Raw genomic sequence first — 21,419 nt, 5'->3', positions numbered from 1 at the left:
TACAAATGGGAGTAACAATATGCTAAAACATAGCACCCTTTTGTGGACCTGGATCAAAGAATATCGCCTTTTAAACCCAAGCCATGGCTGCAAAGAAACACCATATTCGCAGCGAATCTGAATGTTCGTGAAAGATTTCCCTATCTCTGCGATAGGGTTCCTCACCATGTCACAGTTCCATTTTCTAACATCTTCAGTTATACGTTTGTGGATCATCTTGCACAGTTCTGCATATCCCATTCTTGTTCTTACGTCTTGAAATTGTTACATTTCTTGTCGTCTCTGCAGTAACTGCTTTGTCTCAACTGATATTTTCTTATCCTGGTTTTTGTTAGTGATTCATCCAGTTTTTTCTGCTCTTTCAACTACAATCTTCATAAGATCTACATAATGGTTTGTTAAAGTGTCCCCATGCATTTCCAGGAAGCTGTAGCAATTTTCCAGCACTAGTTGAAATTGTTTGCTAATATTCTTGAGGTTCTTGATGTTGATTGTTGTCATCTTCTTTCTAATTATTTTTTTGTATTCCTTTTTGCATTCAGTTGTAATCTACAGCGAACCAATCGGTGATCACTTCTTGTGTCAAAACATTAAGGACTAGACAGTATTCAATCACGTGTTTCTTCTTAGTTAGGTTATTGTCCATTTCATTCTTGGTTCCATTCGGTCCATTTCATGTCCATTTTCTATTTCAATTCTTCTTGAGGAATTCAGTCATGATGTAGAAGTTTTCACATTCAGCAAATTCTACCAATCTGCCCCCACGTTCATTCCTTTTGCCATAACCATACTTACCTTGTATGCTTTGTGCTGGGCACCAAATTTTGTATTGAAATCTCCAATTTCAATACAAATTGGTGTCAATTTCCTTTGATGTTAAATTGGTTGATTATATGGTAGAAGTCTTCAACGTCATTGTCAGTGTGACTTGATGTTGGAGCAGACACTTATTTTATTAATAATTGGAGCAGACTCTTATATTAAGGCCAAAATATGTTTGTCAACTGAATGACAATTCTTGCTGCTCTTCCTGATGAGATTTCATGCTCCACTATGTTTCTCCATCTCTTGTTAATGATAAAGACTACTTCAATGAGTCTTCCATTTTCTGTACCTGTAAGGTACCTATAGGTGTTCACTTTTGAGCTCCGTGAGGCCTTTATCTTTTCTTCATACTTCACCAATAATATCCCATTTAATCTTTTCAAGTTTGTCTTCCAGTTCTCACAGTGCTCCTTCAATGGAGAGAGTCTGACAGTTGAAGGCAGCCAGATTGAGGTTTGAATGACAGCCTTTGTTTAACCTTTGGAGATTCTTCGCACCCTCTGCCTTCATGTCTTATTCCTGCATGCTGTCAAGCCCAGGGAAATTCCAGCCTCTGGAGAATGAGGGCCATTGCTTTTCAGTGTATTCCATATTTGGGGTTTGAGGCCTTACTTGGCATATTGGACTCATTTGTATGTTGGCAAGTACCTTTCCCACTTTAGCTGGATATATTGTTCAACCTTTTACAGTATGGTTGAACATACCAGCACACATTACTATTCATCTTCTTCAACACTCGTTGCCACCTTCTCGTCACTTTGAGGCAGTGAGATAAGGATTTGAGGAAAGCATATACATATACATAATGCACATATACCTATATTTATAGGATAGGTACAAAAGTTAAATATATAAAGGATAGGCACAATTGAGTTTTGGCAAAAACAAAACACAGAGCATTTTTAGTACCAAAAGCACAACCAAATCACGAAACATTTTTAAAACCAACACAACAGTGAAAGGAAAGACAGACATAACGCGACTCATGTAAGCCTAACACGAGGCAATGCTAATTTAACATGGCGTTAAGCCTATTCTTTTTTTTATAACTTAGATTTTGTCACTCTGTGCAGACCATAGACCAGGCCAGTCCCCTGTTCTGAGGTGGGATGTTGAATATACACACTGACAGCAGAGGGAGCGGGTCCGGGATGTGGTTGTAGCGTGGCCAGGCCTGGATTAAGATTTAGAATAGTCGTTGTACTTGCCGAGTTCAGGAGTATAGAGAGTTCCGTAGTTAAATCTGTTTCCGTGTCCAAGGGTCTGAGAGGTAAGAATCGTGATGGGTAAGCCGAAGTCGGGAGCCAGAGAGGTAAGTCAGACAAGCCGGTTCAAATCTGTAGGAGTAAAGACAAACAGGAGCACGACACAGTATCCAGGCTACACAGGAAGCAAGGAGCTATGCAGAGCAAGGAAGTGAAGGCAAAGCAGGATATTTAAAGCGACAGTGACCAATCTGCACGAGGGGCATGGCGGAGGCGTGTCGAGGAGCTGCTCGTGAGTGGCTGAGAGACCAGGAAATAGTAGAGCCCAGCTGAGAGTCTGTAACACCAGTGCCAGAATCCAAGATGGCGACGGCAGAGTTCAAGGTATGCACTGGGCGGCGGCATGGATAGCGACGGGGGGCAGGGGCAGCAGCCGTAAGGAGGGGTCACGCTGCAAGGGACGTGGCCCCCGATTCCTTACAGTACCCCACCCTTCTGGATCGACGTCAGGACGATCCATCCAAGGCTTCTGTGGAAATTTCTTGTGGAAGCGGTCCAAGAGAACTGGAGCATGGATGTCCTCCTTGGGTACCCAAGAGCGTTCCTCTGGGCCATAACCCTTCCAGTGAACAAGGAATTGTATCATTCCTCTGGATACACGAGAATCCATGATTGTCTGGATTTCGAATTCAGGGTGTCCTTGGACCGTGACTGGTTTGGGTTTATGGGTCTTAGCAGGGAACCGTTTGCTCTGGACGAATGGCTTGAGCAAAGAAACGTGGAATACGTTTGGAATCCTCATGGAAGACGGAAGTTGCAGACGAAATGCCACAGGATTGATTTGTTCTTGGATCAGAAAAGGACCTAAGAATCAGGGTGCCAATTTCGGGGTCGGAGTCTTCAACTTGATGTTCTTGGATGAAAGCCAAACTCGGTCCCCTGGCTTGTAATTAGGGGCCTGTTGACGACGGTGGTCTACCTGAGACTTGAATTTCTGAGCGGCGCTAAGAAGCGCAGACTGAATCTTGATCCATGACTTCTGAAGAGTAGTTACCCGTTCATCAGCTGCCGGCTCTCCTATTGGAATGTTTGAGATTGGCAGTCGACTTGGGTGGAAACCATAATTCACGAAGAACGGGGTTTCGTGCGTGGATTCATTACAAAGTGAATTGGTTGCAAATTCTGCCCAAGGTAGCAGGTCACCCCAATTATCCTAGGAGTCAGAAATAAAACACCATAGGTATTGTTCCAGCGTTTGATTTAGTCGTTCTGTTTGCCCATTAGTTTGGGCGTGATAGCCTGACAAGAAGGATAGGCCATGCCAAGCCTCTTGGAGAAAGCCCACCAAAATGTCGATATAAATTGCGTGCCTCGGTCCGAGACTATGAATGTAGGTATCCCATGGATGCGAAACACCTCCTTGGTGAAGATATCAGCTAGGGTGGGTGAGGAGGGAAGTCCTTTGAGTGGAACAAAGTGGGCCTGTTTTGAAAAACGGTCAACGATGACCAAAATGGTATTCATCCCTCAGGAAGGGGGTAGATCCACAATGAAATCCATTGAAATATGTGACCATGGACGTTCAGGTACTGGCAAGGGCATGAGCAAGCCTGAGGGTCTTTGATGAAGAGTCTTGTTTTGTGTGCATACTGGACAAGCACTAGTAAATTCATGAACCATCTTTGCCATATTAGGCCACCAGAAAGTACGCTTGATAAGATCCAAAGTTCTTTTGAAGCCGGGATGGCCGGCTGAACGGACAGTGTGGCCCCATTCTAATATCTTTTGATGAAACCTGGGTACAGCATAAAGAGTTCCTTCCGGGACCTCTAGACCACTCGGAATTTGTGTTTGAGCTTCAACAATCTTTTCGAGAATGTAAAATGAGTTGGCGGAAATTATAAACTTAGAGGGTACGATAGTTTCAGGGGTTTCTTCGGATCTTTCCTCAGGAGAAAATTGTCGGGACAAGGCATCAGCTTTTGTGTTCTTAGAACCGGGAATATAAGACAGAGTATAATTAAATCTTGAGAAAAATAGTGCCCAACGAGCTTGACGACAACCCAGACGACGTGCATTTTCAATATAAAGAAGATTTTTATGATCGGTCAATATAGAAATAGGTTCGCAGGAACCTTCCAGGAGATGTCGCCATTCCTGTAAGGCCATCTTGATAGCCAAGAGCTCTCTATTGCCAACATCATAGTTCTTTTCAGCGGGCGAAAACTTCTTTGAAAAAAAACCACATGGATGAAGCTTATCTTGAGGGAAGAATCTCTGGGACAGGATGGCGCCTGCACCACAATCAGATGCATCAACTTCTAAAGTAAAAGGAAGACTAATATCGGGATGTCGCAGAATGGGTGCCGAGACGAAAGCTTGTTTCAGGGTTTCGAAGGATGAGACGGCCTGCGGAGGCCATACAGATGGGTCAGCTCCCTTCTTGGTAAGGGCTGTAATGGGAGACACAGTGGTGAAAAAATTTCGGATGAATTTCCTATAGTAATTGGAGAAGCCCAAAAAACGCTGGATGGCTTTGAGAGAGTTGGGCTGAGGCCAATCCAAAACAGCCTTAAGTTTTTCAGGGTCCATTGAAAATCCTTTATCTGAAATTATATAGCCTAAGAAGGCAGTAGAGGTTGGATGAAAAAGACATTTCTCAAGCTTAGTGTAGAGATTATTGACACGAAGGCGAGCGAGAACAAGCCTGGTATGCTGGACATGATCTTGAAGATTTTTTAGAAAAAATTAGGATATTGTCCAAATAGACGATTACGAAAGAGTTGAGAACATCACGGAAGACATCATTCATAAAATCCTGATAAACAGCAGGAGCATTGCATAAGCCGAAGGGCATTACAAGATACTCGTAGTGGCCGCTTCTGGTATTGAAGGCAGTCTTCCATTCATCGCCTTCTCGGATGCGAACAAGAATTTTTTTTTTTGCCCCTTGAAGCCTATCAAAGAGTTCAGAGATCAGCGGAAGGGGGTATCGATTCTTGACTGTGATGAGATTGAGCCCTCGGTAATCAATGCATGGTCTCAGGGATCCGTCTTTCTTTTTGACAAAAAAGAAACCGGCACCAGCGGGGGACGACGAATTACGAATGAATCCTTTTTCAAGGTTTTCTTTGATGTATGCTGCCATGGCTTCAGTTTCAGGGAGAGAAAAGGGGTAGGACTTACATTTTAGAAGAACAGCGCCGGGAACCAGATCAATGGGGCAATCATAAGGACTGTGAGGAGGTAGAACCTCCGATTGTGTCTTGCTAAATACATAGATGAAATCCGCATATGCTTCAGGAAGAGCAGAATCATTAGCCAGGGGCGTTTCCACTCCCGCGAGGACTGTGGTAGGAGAAATGACCGGCAATGGTGAGGCATCTGACTCTGGCTCCCACTGAATTGTCTTGCCATCCCTCCAATCAATGCGTTGGTTGTGCTTCTGTAGCCAGGGTAATCCTAGGATAACTGGAACGGCAGGAGAGTGCATCACGTCAAAGGATATGATTTCGGTGTGAGTACCGGCAGAAAGGGTGAGAGGAAGAGTCTCTAACGTGATGAAGGCAGGTTGCAAAGGACGACCATCAATAGCCTCGAGACCAATCAGCAATTTCTTAGCGATGAGTGGAATCTTGTTATGAGTAGCAAAATCTTGATCCACAAAGTTACCAACGGATCCTGAATCAAGAAAAGCAGCGGTGGTTACGAGAAAATTCGGACCTTCAAGCGAGACTGGAAGCATAATTCTCTTAGTGAGTTCCTCTTCAGAGATAGGGTGAGAAGATATTGACCCCAAAATGAGTCCCTCTTGCCCCATTTGTCGTGTTTGTTCTTTAGGCCTTAAAGGACAAAAACGTACCGTATGCTCAGGAGATCCACAGTAGTAGCAAAGGCCCTCATTCCGGCGACGAGCCCTTTCGGCAGTCCGGACAGTGGTTCTATCGGCAGTCCTGTTGGTATTACGGAACTCTTGACTGGCAATCTGCATGGGTTCCACAGTGTCTAGAACAGGACGAATAGCTGGGAAGGATCTGGGAAGAATAGGGTCAGAAGAGACAATTCTGGGACGCTGGCGTTCATGACGGCGCTGTTTAAGGCGCTGATCCACTCGTATGCATAGTGCGATCAATTCCTCCAATCCCTGGGGCCTGGGCTGAACTGCAAGTTCATCCTTTACAGAGTCGGACAAACCTTGTCAAAACACAGCAATGAGGGCATCTTGGTTCCAATGCGTCTCCGCCGCGACAGTCCGGAATTCCAATGCATATTTGGCTACGGACCTACGACCTTGAGACAATTGAACAAGAGAAGCAGCGGCAGTATCTCTGTGGGCGGGAATATCGAATACCTGCTGGAATTCTTGGAGGAAGTGCTGGTAATCCTGGGTGACTTCTGCACGCAACTCCCAGATGGGAGAGGCCCATGCCAAGGCGTTCACTGTTAAAAGAGAGTAAACATAGGCTACCTTGGTGCGTCCGGTGGAGAACAGGCTGAGAGAAATCTCAAACTGTATTTCACATTGGTTCAAAAACCCACGAAAGGCTAGAGGGTCACCCGCATATGCTTTAGGCATAGGAATCCTGAGTTCTGATGGCCGGTCGCCACCCTGCACAGCTGGGGCCGGAATAGGCTGTAGTGAAAGCTGGGAAAGCTGTTGTACCAGGCTTGTGATCTGAGTTCCCAAAGTATCAGTGCAATGCGCAAGTCCCCTGATTAGTTGGCCCACCTCAGTCAGGTCTGTTTCTGTTGGGCTCTGCATAATGTCACGCTGTGCAGCCCATAGACCAGGCCAGTCCCCTGTACTGAGGTGGGATGTTGAATATACACACCGACAGCAGAGGGAGCGGGTCCGGGATGTGGTTGTAGCGTGGCCAGGCCTGGATTAAGATTTAGAATAGTCGTTGTACTTGCCGAGTTCAGGAGTATAGAGAGTTCCGTTGTTAAATCCCTTTCCGTGTCCAAGGGTCTGAGAGGTAAGAATCGTGATGGGTACGCCGAAGTCGGGAGCCAGAGAGGTAAGTCAGACAAGCCGGTTCAAATCTGTAGGAGTAAAGACAAACAGGAGCACGACACAGTATCCAGGCTACACAGGAAGCAAGGAGCTATGCAGAGCAAGGAAGTGAAGGCAAAGCAGGATATTTAAAGCGACAGTGACCAATCTGCACGAGGGGCATGGCGGAGGCGTGTCGAGGAGCTGCTCGTGAGTGGCTGAGAGACCAGGAAATAGTAGAGCCCAGCTGAGAGTCTGTAACACCAGTGCCAGAATCCAAGATGGCGACGGCAGAGTTCAAGGTATGCACTGGGCGGCGGCATGGATAGCGACGGGGGGCAGGGACAGCAGCCGCTGCAGTACTGGTAGTGGGTAAGGAGGGGTCACGCCGCAAGGGATGTGACCCCCGATTCCTTACAGATTTGTATTGTTTTTTAAAGCAAGTACAAAGACCTAGCATACATCCATTGTTTCTTTTAATTACCAATGCCAATCATGTTTAACATCAAGTTTAAAGAAAATGAAAATACAAAATAAGAGAGGGGGAAGGGGGGTCCGTTCCCCTGTCTAGAGTCTCCATTCTGTGGCAGTTTATCAGATGAGATTGGGATTGAGCTTGGATAGTAAACGTGCATCCGATCCCTGTATGATTACCACTCCCTCACACCCATGGAAGTCTCTGGATCGCTAGTTGCCTTAAACCTATCACTACTGTTAAACGAGAATGCATCTGAAACTATCAAGGCCAAATTGTGGTCCTCTCCACCCCTGGGATGTCTGTCTATGGCAACCATAGCGTCCAGACTTTAAAAATGTTTACGCCAGTGTCATTAATTAGACTTATCAACTTTTCCATCTTGCACACAAACCAAAGCCTATTCTAATGAGATGACTAACACTCTTTCTTTTCGCATATAATTAGCTTTATGGATTGGCGTTAACCCCGGGGAAAATAACATGTTATGAGACCTAACTTAACGGATCTTTGTGAATCTGGGCCTAAGTGTCAAGTGTCAATGGGGGAAATTCATGAAAGTGTGCTAGTCACAATTAGCTTTAATGGCTGTTAATCCACTATTGCTCATTGGTAATACCTCTCCCAATATGTCAAAGTACTTTGCTCCAGATTTTCTCCCTGTGCATCAGCCTCAATGACTGACCTCACACACAATGTAATATTTGTAATATTGATGAACAAACTGTATAAAGGGTACATGGTATCAGTTTGTTTTCTGTAGAAATCCAATACTTGTTGCTGTGTTAACATCTCTCTGTTATGTTTCCAGGAATGAAAGGAACAGGATTAACAAAGCCTTTCTGTTAGATGACAAAACCCTGGAGTTTATAGACATTCCACCTACATTGGTTCCTATCACTGAGTCTTCCAAGCCATCATGGCTTATCGTGTTTGGGGTGATTTTTAGTCTCACCATGAGTGCAATGGGTTTCCTAGTTGTGTCAGGAATAATACAACGCAGGAAGTAAGTCATATACAATACACAATGGTAATATTTATTAGGCGGTGCTGTTCAATGAGACACTTTCCAGCCTTGGAAGACACTTTCCATTCAAGTAGATGTGCTGGAAGGTGTCCTCTGATGCCAGAAGATGCCCTATATAATAGTATAATCTTCAAAATAAGACAAATCCAGCTCAGGTTCCTGATTGAACTGTAATCATAAACCCTTAGTGTATAGGGTGGTGCAAGGATCTCTATCATCCATATACCAAAAACACAGAGACAAGGAGTTGCTATATTGCAATCATGATTACAACATTTATTAAATACATATCAAAATATAATATTGTCAGTCCATTAAAAAACATAAAAATGTATTTTCATGGGTCTGAAATTACATCTAGTACAGTGGACTAAAAAAGTGCAACTCTAAATGCAAAATGAAAATAGCAATATATACTGTATATATGAGTTAAAATTTAATAATTAATCACTGCATATATACAGTGTCATTCATAAGAGCAAGGTCACTTAAGCTATTTCTGATAAACTGTCTAAGATGAGTTATACTGTAATTATTAATATATAGCAGTAAATGCTATTACAAACTACATATACCCTTAGTACTTACAGTAGAGGCAGCGATTATTCTAACAAAAACCAGTGGCAATTCCCCAAAAGACCCAGGTACATTCTGAATACATGCCTTAAATTTTCCTTAAACTAGCCCCAGCATTTCTGCATTGATTAATGGCCTATCAGATTAACAGCGGGGGTCCCTGGCAGTCCCATTCAAACTGATCTGGACTGCCAGGGATCCCTGCTGTGTTAATCGTATGGGTCGTTAGTCAATGCAGAAATGCCTTAAACATGCCTCAAACTAGCCCAGAACATACCCAGCACATACCCAGCACATACCCTGAATGTAACCCGGCTAGTTTAAAGCAAATGTTAGAATAAGCGTTGCCTCTACTGTACTCATAAAATGCTGTTCTTTTCATTCACAAGGGGGAAGGGTCAATTATATAGCAAGATGATATCTTATTAGTCAGGAGAGAGGGCTAAATATTTGAGCTCCATAAGACACACCTCTCATGTCGCGGGGGCGTCCTCCCACAGGACAGAAACGAAACAGGAGAAGGATAATAGAATATCCCACTTTCATTCACAACAGCAGTAAAGTTGTCACAGCATTTCACACACACTGTTACTCTGTGTGTTTCTTGTGACCTGACTCATGTAAATACGCACTTAACGAATGCTAATAGCATAATTGTAGCCCATACATGTTAGATCGACTGTCTCATCTACACTTGTAATATGCAGATGTCGGCTAACGCAAACACAGACTGTATCTCATATGAGCTTGCTCCAGTAGACTTGCAACTTTCATGTGCCAACAAGAATTAATCTAGCTACAGGACCACCATCTCATATAAAGAGAATATATAATGAAATCACAACACAGTCGGTATCAGAGACAAGCTCAGTCTGCTGGGTAAACTCCTTGTGCAAATGATAATTACAGCCACAACATTTTAAAAAATATATAAAGTCAATAAAAAATGGCAGTATTGTTAGGTACAAAAATGTATCCATATCCAATGTTGCGAAACGGACAATATTTAAGCAGTTTGGGGTCTGTGTATGAAGAAAATGGTCCGTGCTGTGTATTTGTGTTAAAAAAATTAGCATGAAACGTATTTCTACTGTTGTAGAATTTGACGCATTTAAATGAGGAGAAACCCAATGCAGAAAGCCGCTCATTACTGAACACATAGGCCTGAGCCAATATGTAACTCCTCCTAACACCTCCCACATGCTCCATAAATCCCTCATCTCATCACAGATTGACACAGACTTACCCAAAAATAGCACAGCTAAGATTAATACACAGATGCTGCCTGGTGCAGGTATAGTTCAGCGTAAAAACTTTGGGGTCACATTCTACCTTTGATACAGTAGAGGCCCAAGTCTGATTTATCTTTGTTCTCATGAGTTCATTATGAATACAGTATAATTGGTCTTCATTAGAAAATATGGATGCTGGATATAAAATTGGAAGCTACAAGGCATTGTAATAAATTGCATATCACAAAAAGACATGATCCAAAGCCAAGTTCACAAAACACAATAAAATGTTATTGCAGTTAATGATTTCTGAGTGCAGAAATTACCCCTAAATTGTGTTGTAAACTCTAGAGATTAGGAACAGTTCATGATCTTTGAGTTCCTTATCATCCGGTGATTTCATAATAAAAGGTCTTGCAGCCTGCTTAAAATATATAATTTTCTTAGACTTTGATCAAGGGTCAAATTTAAAGTAAATATGATGTTGGAGGAACACTCCCGGCTTAGATTTGCAGTGTTTTCGCTCACTGCATGTTTTATTTTATCTCTTTTGCACAAACGTATTTTCTTTAGAAACAAATACACTGTGTTAAATTACATTTGATATTGCAGCATAATAACTGTGGCCCATCATACATTTTCCATCTACCACACATGGGGTTGTTATTATTATTACAGCTGAAGAGTATTTATTTTAGAGAGTGTTTTGGAACACGGGGAAATTTACACATTCCAAATCGTTTATTGGACTTTCATGAACATTACTTATGAATGTTGCTATAAATGTCCAGATCTATCAGTGCATGATTCATATAATCTACCTTACACATCTCCTGTCTATAATTGACAAGGAAGCGGAAATAAAACTTGAATTCGTTTTTGAATTCTCTCTCTGTTTGCTAGAACATTTTTCCTTTTATATAACTCTTTGGTGTATATGTGGTGGTACAAATGCTGCAACATTGTATTTTAGCATTAATACTCTCTATTGGTCTATGGTGCAGCCTTGTTTTTCCACCGTAGCATGTTGGGCCATATTTGAGGCACTATATTGCAGAACTGGAAAATAGCATAACTACTGTACAGGTATACCACAAAATAAGCCAGAGAAGCAATTTCTAAAAATCCAATTACAATTGAAAATGTTTACTTCTCATTGAGGAACATATGGTTATGTAATCAAGTTAGGCTAGTGATAAATTTAATTTAAAATATAGACTGCATCACCCTTCAGAATTGGACACAGTGTCTAAAAAAGGATGTAAAGATCTGGGTGGCGTTTCACTTTGATTACTGCATAAAGGGAAGAAATCCCTTTTGAATGCACTCACAGTAATGTATAGTGAATATTTGATTTAAGACCCTTTATTAGGTAATAATATAAAAGGTGATTAGATAGGATTGGTATGAGTAGATCTATGGCCAATCCACATATGTAACGCACATACCATAAACAAAAAAAATAAAACCATGTTGCAGTAAATTAATTGCTATCCCTATCGTGCGAGATGTATAGTGAGGTCTACTGGAGGTGACCTCCTAGTTTGTAGAACTTGTTGACCTAGTAGTATATACTTATTCAAAACTATCAACTCCAACTTTTATCTCTTGTACTATAACTCCAGGATGATATAAAATCAAACCTGAAGCACTAAACCTCTCAAAGAGAGATGAACAGAATGGCGCAAAAAATATTTCAAAAACTGCATTAAAAAACTGGAGGTGTGTACACAGCCAGATAAGTGTTGGCTATGTGGTCACTGGTGACCAGGCAGTAACTCTAAATTGTCAATGCACAAATGGTCCAGGATGTGGAGACACACTATATATTAGGGTAGAGGTAAGTAATACAATCAAGGCACTGATTCCATATGAGTGGGATCAATTATGCTGGCAGTAGACCGTACAGCAGAGATGTGATGTGACTGAAGTATTAAGTCACATCATTAGTGCACGTACACATGCGGCCTTGTTTCTATTATAGATAATCGGCTTGACAGCAATAGCTGTGTCAAGACAGTGTTGTTCTCCTTTAAAGCCTTAATGTTCATGATGAATTATCTACAGATATTGAATAGTACATTCCGTTCAGTATAACTTAACAGGTGGGCATCCGAACATTGTTGTGTGTGTGTGAGACCTAATGCGTGTTATTTGCCGGTACACAAAGCAGGGGGTAACCGCAGTGCAAGGTGTCCATACTCAATCCTAATGATCATGAACCAGGAAGCTGCTGAAACGCAGTTATGAACAGGCACACAAAGTGTGTATTTAAGCCTGGAGGCATGGCTAGGTTTGCCGTATCAAGTTATAGCCTCATTCAGTCAATGTAGTAACAAATGTTGCAAGCGGTTGCCTAAATGTTTCAAATCTGTCACCTTCTGTGTGTTTCTCCAATTGATGTCACCACACAGTACAACCTGACGTACGTTTCATGTCAACACGCTTTTTCGGAAGTGGACCCACCCAGTCAGCATTGGAGACATTTATAGGTAAGTGGTTACCATAGAAACGTGTTCTTTGTTAACCCCCTGTCCGTGACCATTAGGATCGAGTACGGACGCCTCGCACTGCCGTTACCCCCTGCTTTGTGTACCGGCAAATAACACGGTCTCACACACACTAACAATGTTCGGATGCCCGCCTGTTAAGTTATACCGAACAGAGTGTACTATTCAAAATCTGTAGATAATTCATCACGAACACTAAGGCTTTAAAGGAGAACAACACTGTCTTGACACAGCTATTGCTGTCAAGCTGATTATCTATAATAGAAACAAGGCAGCAAGTCTACATGCACTAATGGTATGACTTAATACTCAAGTCACATCACATCTCTTCATCAGGAGTGTGAAGTCTCAAGGTTACACTGTGTATTATATAGCTTGGTTGCTAATTAATTATACGAAACAATTGTTCCTTAAAGCGCTATTGGGGTTAATGTTAAGTGCTGGAACTAGCTCGCTCAATGGCACAAGGTAAGAAATCAATACAATAGAAATAGAAACAATTGGATACATAAGAGAATATGGTGTAAGTGATGAAAAGCAGGTATTGCTTAAAACGGAAAGACCCAGATGAATATTAGCATGTATTATACATATATATTAAAATCCTAATACCATGGATTCTAGTTTGAGGAAGACATGTTAATAGAACACATATTAATGAAAACATATATTTATACAAATTATTTATAAATATATTAAACTAATGATATTCCGTATGGTGGTATTAATAAAATATGACGGGAATGGATATTATAAAACATACAGAACACCTACAAGCTCAAATTGAACCCCCAAAATGGGAATCCCCCAAAATCTGCCTGACTTTCTGGCAATTCTCTGTCTTAGACACATATTAGACACATATTGAGACAACACAGAGAATTGCCAGAAAGTCAGGCAGATTTTATCATAGAAAGGATACAATTTATTTTAAATCATAATTATTTTGATATGGTGGAGAATTTTATTTACAAAATTGTGGAACGGCGATGGGTACCAGGTTCACCCCTAGTTATGCCAACCTCTTCATGGCAGTCTGGGAGGAAGAATTCATCTGGCCTGTGGAGGGGGGGGGGGGTCCGTGGCGAGCCTGGTACTCTGGCGCCGTTTCATCGATGATGTGTTTTTAATATGGAAGGGGAGGGAAGAGGAACTTGAAAAGTTCTTTGATTACATTAACACTAACACATGTAATTTGAATTTTACTAGTTTATCCAGTAGAGATAAGATCAATTTTTTGGATCTAGTAATTTACACGGAAGAAAATGCAATTAAGACCAAAACCTTTTTCAAAGAAATTGACAAGAACAATTACATTTTGAGATCAAGCAGTCACCTACATAGATGGAGGGACAATGTGCCATTAGGACAATTCAATAGACTAAATAACTAATTTTTACAACAAGCAGATTTTATTAAAGATAGATTTCTGAGAAAGATTATGATGAGGGGATGTTGGACAAAGCATTGCTAAAAGCAGACGGTAAGAATAGGAGTGATTTGTTGAAACCAAAAGTAAAGAAAAAGAAAAATGATCGATTAGATTATGCATTTATTACAGGTTTCAACAAAGAATCAAAAAAGATCACTGGGATCCTGAACAAGCATTGGGACATTTTAAAGAATGATCCTATATTAGGAAAAGAAATTCCAGAGAGACCCAGTGTTTTGTTCAGGAAAGCTAGTAATCTAAAAAATCAACTGGCACCCAGTGCACTCACACATAAGAAAACCAATCAAAATAATTGGCTTAGTCACAATATGGGATTCTATGGGTGCAAAACTTGCAGGACATGCAAGTTTAAGTCTCCTATTACTGCGAGTTTTAGCTCTAATGTCACAAATGAGAGTTTCAATATTAAAACCTGTCTTACCTGTAGATCGGATCATGTCATATACTTACTTGAGTGCCCCTGTAAACTTCAATATGTGGGTAAAACTGCAAGGCCAATCAGAATAAGGATTGTGGAACATCTAAGCAGCATTAAACGTCAATTAAAGACGCATAGTGTATCTGATCATTTCTCATTATTCCATCAAGGAGATCCAACAGGTTTAAAATATATAGTTATTGAACAGGTTAAACAACATTGTAGAGGGTGTGACAGAGAAATAGAGTTATTGAAGAGGGAATCTTTTTGGATCCACAGATTGGGCAGTCTCACACCAAGGGGACTTAATATGGAGTTGGACATTGTGCCATTTCTGAAATGAATTTGCTCTAATTTTGGCTTTATGTCTCCCTTCTAGGCATCATATCTTTCATTGTGTTTATTGTGTTATATGAGTCTTAGGGATTGTATATCTCCATTGTTTATCTCCATGTGCATTTTGGTTTAGTTTCCATGTGTTAGAATATCCATTCCCGTCATATTTTATTAATACCACCATACGGAATATCATTAGTTTAATATATTTTATAAATAATTTGTATAAATATATGTTTTCATTAATATATGTTCTATTAACATGTCTTCCTCAAACTAGAATCCATGGTATTAGGATTTTAATATATATGTATAACACATGCTAATATTCATCTGAGTCTTTCCGTTTTAAGCAATACCTGCTTTTCATCACTTACACCATATTCTCTTATGTATCCAATTGTATCTATTTCTATTGTATTGATTTCTTACCTTGTGCCATTGAGCGAGCTAGTTCCAGCACTTAACATTAACCCAATAGCGCTTTAAGGAACAATTGTTTCGTATAATTAATTAGCAACCAAGCTATATAATACACAGTGTAACCTTGAGACTTCACACTCCTGACGAAGCCGACGGGATTACATAGCAAAACATGTTGAGTGGAGTCTTTGTTGCGGAGCAGTCTGGAGAAGACTCACGGAAGGTCCAGCCACCATCAACAGACGAAACCAGTTCTGACGTCAGACGCCTAGCCTTGCGGTGACGCAGTTGAGCAGAGGCAGAGACAGATGAGCGCGGAGATTTGTGGGATGGTGAGCCAGCTGGCTACTGATATCTTCTCATACACTTATCAAGTGTGACATGCCCGATTTTATTCTTTATATTGTGAGTGCATTTTTTAATTAGATAAATCGTTTTATACCTTGGTTGATCTGCGCTATGCAAGTTTGTTCTCTCTCTTTCATCTGGAACGTATACTCCTGAGCACCTGAACCACTCTGATGATTGCTACACTAAACATTCACCAATGACTGATTGTCAACCCTGCTGTTTTGACTCTTACATCTTGTAAGTAGCCATTCTACAGAAGCCAAGATTTTGGAAACTCATTTTCCCCATTCATTATCCCACTGCACTTATATCTGTTTTATTTTTGTTTCTTCCCTATGCTCCCCCTGGATTCCGTGTCTACTACTGTTACCATTGGGGACGAGTGAAGACTACCCCTCCCAGTGGGTCTGAGCAGGGAGTGAAATTATTTACACTTCTAATTTACTTTCACATCAATGTTTCACTTATTATAAGATATATATTTTTTCACTATATTTTTAGTGATCACCCTTTATCTGTTTGCGCCTGTTTTCACTTTATCACTATACTATAGGTAGTAGAATCAGAGCAGGATGTAATTTCTCTCCAGAAGGACTTGGGAGACTGGAATCTTGGTTGGGTAAATGGCAGATGAGGTTTAATACAGATAAATGTAAGGTTATGCATTTGGGAAGCAAGAATAAACAGGCAACTTACAAATTAAATGGGGATAAATTGGGGGAATCTTTGATGGAGAAGGATTTAGGAGTGCTTGTAGACAGCAGGCTTAGCAATAGTGCCCAAAGTCATGCAGTAGCTGCAAAGGAAACAAGATCTCATCTTGCATTAAATGGGCAATGGATGGAAGGGAAGTAAACATAACTATGCCCCTATATAAAGCATTAGTAAGACCACACCTTGATTATGGAGTACAATTTTGAGCACCACTCCTTAGAAAAGACATTATGGAACTAGAGAGTGCAGAGAAGAGCCACTAAATTAATAAAGGGAATGGACAACCTAACTTATGAGGAGAGGCTAGCTAAATTAGATTTATTTTCATTAGAAAAGAGGCGTCTAAGAGGGGATATGATAACTATATACAAATATATTCAGGGACAGTACAACGAGCAAAATACAATAACTATTTATCCAAAGGACAGTACAAACGACACAGGGTCATCCCTTAAGGTTGGAGGAATGGAGATTTCACCAGCAACAAAGGAAAGGGTTCTTTACAGTAATGGCAGTTAAAATGTGGAATTCATCTGTGATGGCAGATATAATAGATTTGTTCAAGAAAAGATTGGACATCTTTTTAGAAAGGAAAGGTTTACAGGGATAATTGTCCTACTTCCTGGACCATTTGTACAGTGACAATTTAGAGTTACTGCCTGGTCACCAGTGACCACATAGCCAACACTTATCTGGCTGTGTACACGCCTCCAGTTTTTAAAAGCAGTTTTATAAATATTTTTTGTGCCCTTCTGTTCATCTCTCTTTGAGAGGTTTAGTGCTTCAGGTTTGATCTTATATCATCCTGGAGTTATAGTACAAGAGATAAAAGTGGGAGTTGATAGTTTTGAATAAGTATATACTACTAGGTCAACAAGTTCTACAAACTAGGAGGTCACCTCCAGTAGACCCCACTATACATCTCACACGATAGGGATAGCAATTAATTTACTGCAACATGGTTTTAATTTTTTTGTTTATGGTATGTGCGTTACCTATGTGGATTGGCCATAGATCTACTCATACCAATCCTAGCTAATCATCTTTTATATTATTACCTAATAAAGGGTCTTAAATCAAGTATTCAAATTCAAATATTCACCTCCAGTAGACCCCACTATACATCTCACATGGTAGGGATAACAATTAATTTAATGCAATATGGTTTTAATTTTGTTTGTTTATACTGTAGTATGTGCGTTACCAATGTGGATTGGCCATAGATCTCACCATTCCAATCCTATCTAATCATCTTTTATATTATTACCTAATAAATTAAATCAAATATTCACTATACATTACTGTGAGTGCATTCAAAAGGGATTTATTTCTTCTTTCTTGTTTATCTACGTCAATTATCCCTATTGCACCCTGGTTCCCATTTATACTACAGCTCAACCCCGTTATAACGCGATCCATTACAACGCGAATCCGCTTATAACGCGATGCAAGCATGGCTCCCAATTTTCGTATTTATGAATACTTTACAACACGATTATTGGTGTCTTAAATACTTTATTGTGCAATGCATACAATTGTACATTATGTCTAACGCGATCCGCTTATAATGCAATGTGATTCCTTGGACCCAAGCACAGTGTTATAAGGGGGTTGAACTGTATATTCATTTAAGCTGATGCGGGAGTGACTTTTACCTTCCCCCTCGTCTATTACTGCATACAGTATAGCAATTTCTTTTTATAATTCTTAATTTTGTTAATATTCAAACCTCTAAATCTAAATTACTATTAATTTTACATCAAAATTTAAAAAAAAAGGCACTAACATTTTGTAAATGCTGTTATTTTCCCCTCTATTTTTCAGGAAAGGAAATGCTTCTACAGAACATGAAGAATCAGAAGACAGAATTGAGAATGTAGTGTCGATTGAAAATGCAATTCCCTGTGACAACTTGTATTCAAAAGCCTTAGTTAATAGTGGCTATGACAACAGTGAAGAGGCGCTCACGCCTTTATGAAATGCCTATCTCGCTTTTCTGGATTACTCAAGGAGGATCTGTTAGTTCAGTTTCATTATACAAAAACCTCAAAACCATGAGACAAGTCATGTTCCTTTTGTTTTAAGTAAGAATTTTATAAAGCCAAACCATAAAATATGATTCTGTGATCGTACAAGGCTGTGCAGAAAACTGACATTTAAGTTCATTTGCAATATAAATGTGGATTGACAGAAATATTTTAATTAACCTTTTGTGTCCCTAAATGCTCTTTATGTTATAGCCAAATCTTCACACAGCATACTGTACTGTAACTTGTTTCTCTCTGCTCAAATGGTCGTCTTACTTCAGAAATGTGATGCAAATCACAGAACATTCTGGTGCTGAAAGGTGTCATGCCAGAGTGCCACTTATTAAACATGGACCTTAAAACTGGTAAAATAAAATAAGTAGATTATGGAATAGAAAATGATCATTATATTACTAATATGCATACTGGTTGTAATATTTGTAAAATGTTGATGTTGGTGGATGTTTTAAAGAACCTCATGCAGGGGAGTTGAGCTGCCACACCTATAATATGCTATCAAAGATTCTGTAGCAGAATTTCACGAAGATTTTCTACAGCTTTGGAACCAGTCTGTTTCATGTGCGTAAACCACTTACTTGTGTCTCCATCCTATGAAGTTTGTTGGAAACTGGAGATGTAAACCAATAAAAACTATACCTGCTGGGTGTACATTCATTGCAGTCCTGCTACTGCAAATATGTAACTAAAATAGCAAAGGTTGAACAGCCGTCTTTACAATGAAAAAAATATATTCGGCACAATAAGACAAAAAATATCTAATAAAGAACCCTAATAATAGAGGGACCGGGGTGTTGATAGTAGATCATAAAAGTCCTGCCCTAAGGCAATCAGCAATAACGAAAGTCCAAGTCACTGGAACTTGAAAGATGTTTACTGTTTAAAAAGTCAATAAAAGATTGCAAGAAATTCAATAGTGTGGTACATTTATGTGTGTTAATTTCTTCTCTGTGACTATTGATATAACACACAGATAAAGTACCTGTCGCTTAGTGTCCCAAAGCGAGCAATATGGCAAGTATCAGCAGCGTTTCATCAAGTGTAGTGTTGTCTGTCACCTCAGGAGTTCACTAACCCCTTCACGCCAGAGGGACTGTGGGTAAAGAGTTCTCTGTGCTTTACTTGGCTATGAAATTCTATTAGAATGCCAGCATTGGACAATTCACTCACATACCAGACAAACTGCACTCAGATCTCCTCAGGATGTGCCGCTGTACGCTGTACTTTACTAATCTCAAGGATAACGTTGTTACCACACCAGTTTACAGACCTCCGTTAGATCACAACCATGGACCGGCCGCTATACACCAGATAATGAGTGCTCCACCTGTCCTTTGATACTCCGCCGGACACCGGCCTGAAACCGACAGCACCTCACCGGATGGCAGACTTCCGTAGGCTCTGCCGGACTCCGCGTCTCTCTGGTCCCGACGTCTGGAGGGAATAACACCTCACCGGAATCTGCCATCCCAGAAGAAATTAACACACATAAATGTTGTCCCGCACAATTGAATTTCTTGCAATCTTTTATTGACTTTCAAAACAGCATACAGTACATCTTTCAACTTCCAGTGACTGAGACAGTTCCTTTACCTCTTTTTACACATTAAAAAAATGCTACCTTGCCATGGGTGTGTAATATTTTTACAAATGAAGAACTATTGTGGAATGCACAAGGAAAAAAGATATAGATTTTATAGAATTTGTTTTTTTTAATGACGTTGTTTTGTGAATGTGACCCCCAATGTGATTTTGAGAAATTATTTTCTAACATTAGCCATCTTATTTGGCAGCAAAGAAGTTTAATGGCATGAACGTTGGACTTTCTTCCTAGGTACTGTATATCAGAATATTACTGTCTTCACATTAAGACTCTGACAGGACAATTGAGCACCTTAACTGCCATGGAATCCTAAAGCAATTTATGGCTGATCAGAGAGGCAAAGTTAGGGTTCATTAACTAAATTTCACTTACAAATGGTGCATGTTAAATCTAAAGTAAATCTAAAGAGTTGGGCAATTTCCAGGTCTTTCTATGTCTTTTCTTAATTAATCCAAACATGTAATCTGTATTGCATATAGTGTACAGGGATTAGACACACCCAAAGTAGGTTGTGTTAGAGGTTCTGTAGAAATATATTGATTTAGTGCTCCTGTGACAGAAATGGGCACAATATGAGGGATATTAGGGTAGCCTCCAGGGGGAAGTGCGTCAGTAGTATCATAGATAAAATACAGCTGAAATACAGTATAAGCACAAAAGTCCAATAAGAAGCTTGTATATGGCGTGGAGTGTACTATTTACTCACGATCAGTTGCCATGTCCCTTATCCTCGTGGCCACATATTTACAGTGAAGCACAGCGTTTCTGTCGGAGTCTTGTCCAATCCTGGGATAGCAGCAGGATGAAATGAGGATCGGTATGATGTCATACCGATCCTCCTTCACCCTGTGTTAAAGGGTCTGTTTAACTCGTTCAGTTATTTACATTACCAATGCAGTTCCAAGAACAGATAGATTGAAATCTTGAAAATCATGCAATCAAATAATTAAATATGAAAACAACCAATTGTACCTTCTTTAAAGGAGTTACTTATATATCTGATATACGATATTTAACACCTGCTGAAAAATAAAAAATTCTCAATATTATTTTCATATGTTCTAGCTTGGTTTTTTTTTGTTTTTTTGTATAAATCTAGGGGCATAGGTGAAGTTGACACTGATAACAATATTGTTTTTTGTTTCCATATAAATGAATTCGGCATGTTACTAGTTTCTATATGAAATAGATTCTAGTTGCTCAATTAAACAAAATGTTTAAGAATTATGCAAT

At 40.1% G+C, this 21,419-nt stretch overlaps 1 protein-coding gene across 3 annotated transcripts in view; it reads left to right on the top strand.

Annotated features, from left to right (window-relative positions):
• The window catches only part of CLTRN (collectrin, amino acid transport regulator), a 60,095-nt gene extending 38,891 nt beyond the window's left edge, over window positions 1–21,204 (top strand). For all 3 annotated transcript variants that reach the window (XM_075594117.1, XM_075594119.1, XM_075594118.1), the window contains 2 exons: window positions 8,310–8,504; window positions 18,363–21,204. In XM_075594117.1, coding sequence (XP_075450232.1) covers window positions 8,310–8,504; window positions 18,363–18,516 — 349 coding nt within the window. In that variant the 3' untranslated portion in view covers window positions 18,517–21,204. The remainder of the gene's footprint in view (window positions 1–8,309; window positions 8,505–18,362) is intronic.
• The last annotated feature ends 215 nt before the right edge of the window (window positions 21,205–21,419 follow it).

The sequence above is a fragment of the Ascaphus truei genome, chromosome 3 (genome assembly GCF_040206685.1).
Source record: "Ascaphus truei isolate aAscTru1 chromosome 3, aAscTru1.hap1, whole genome shotgun sequence".
NCBI classification, from domain to species: Eukaryota; Metazoa; Chordata; class Amphibia; order Anura; family Ascaphidae; genus Ascaphus; species Ascaphus truei.
The sequence above is the reverse complement of the archived record's forward strand: the minus strand, read 5'-3'. Positions and strand labels throughout refer to the sequence as shown.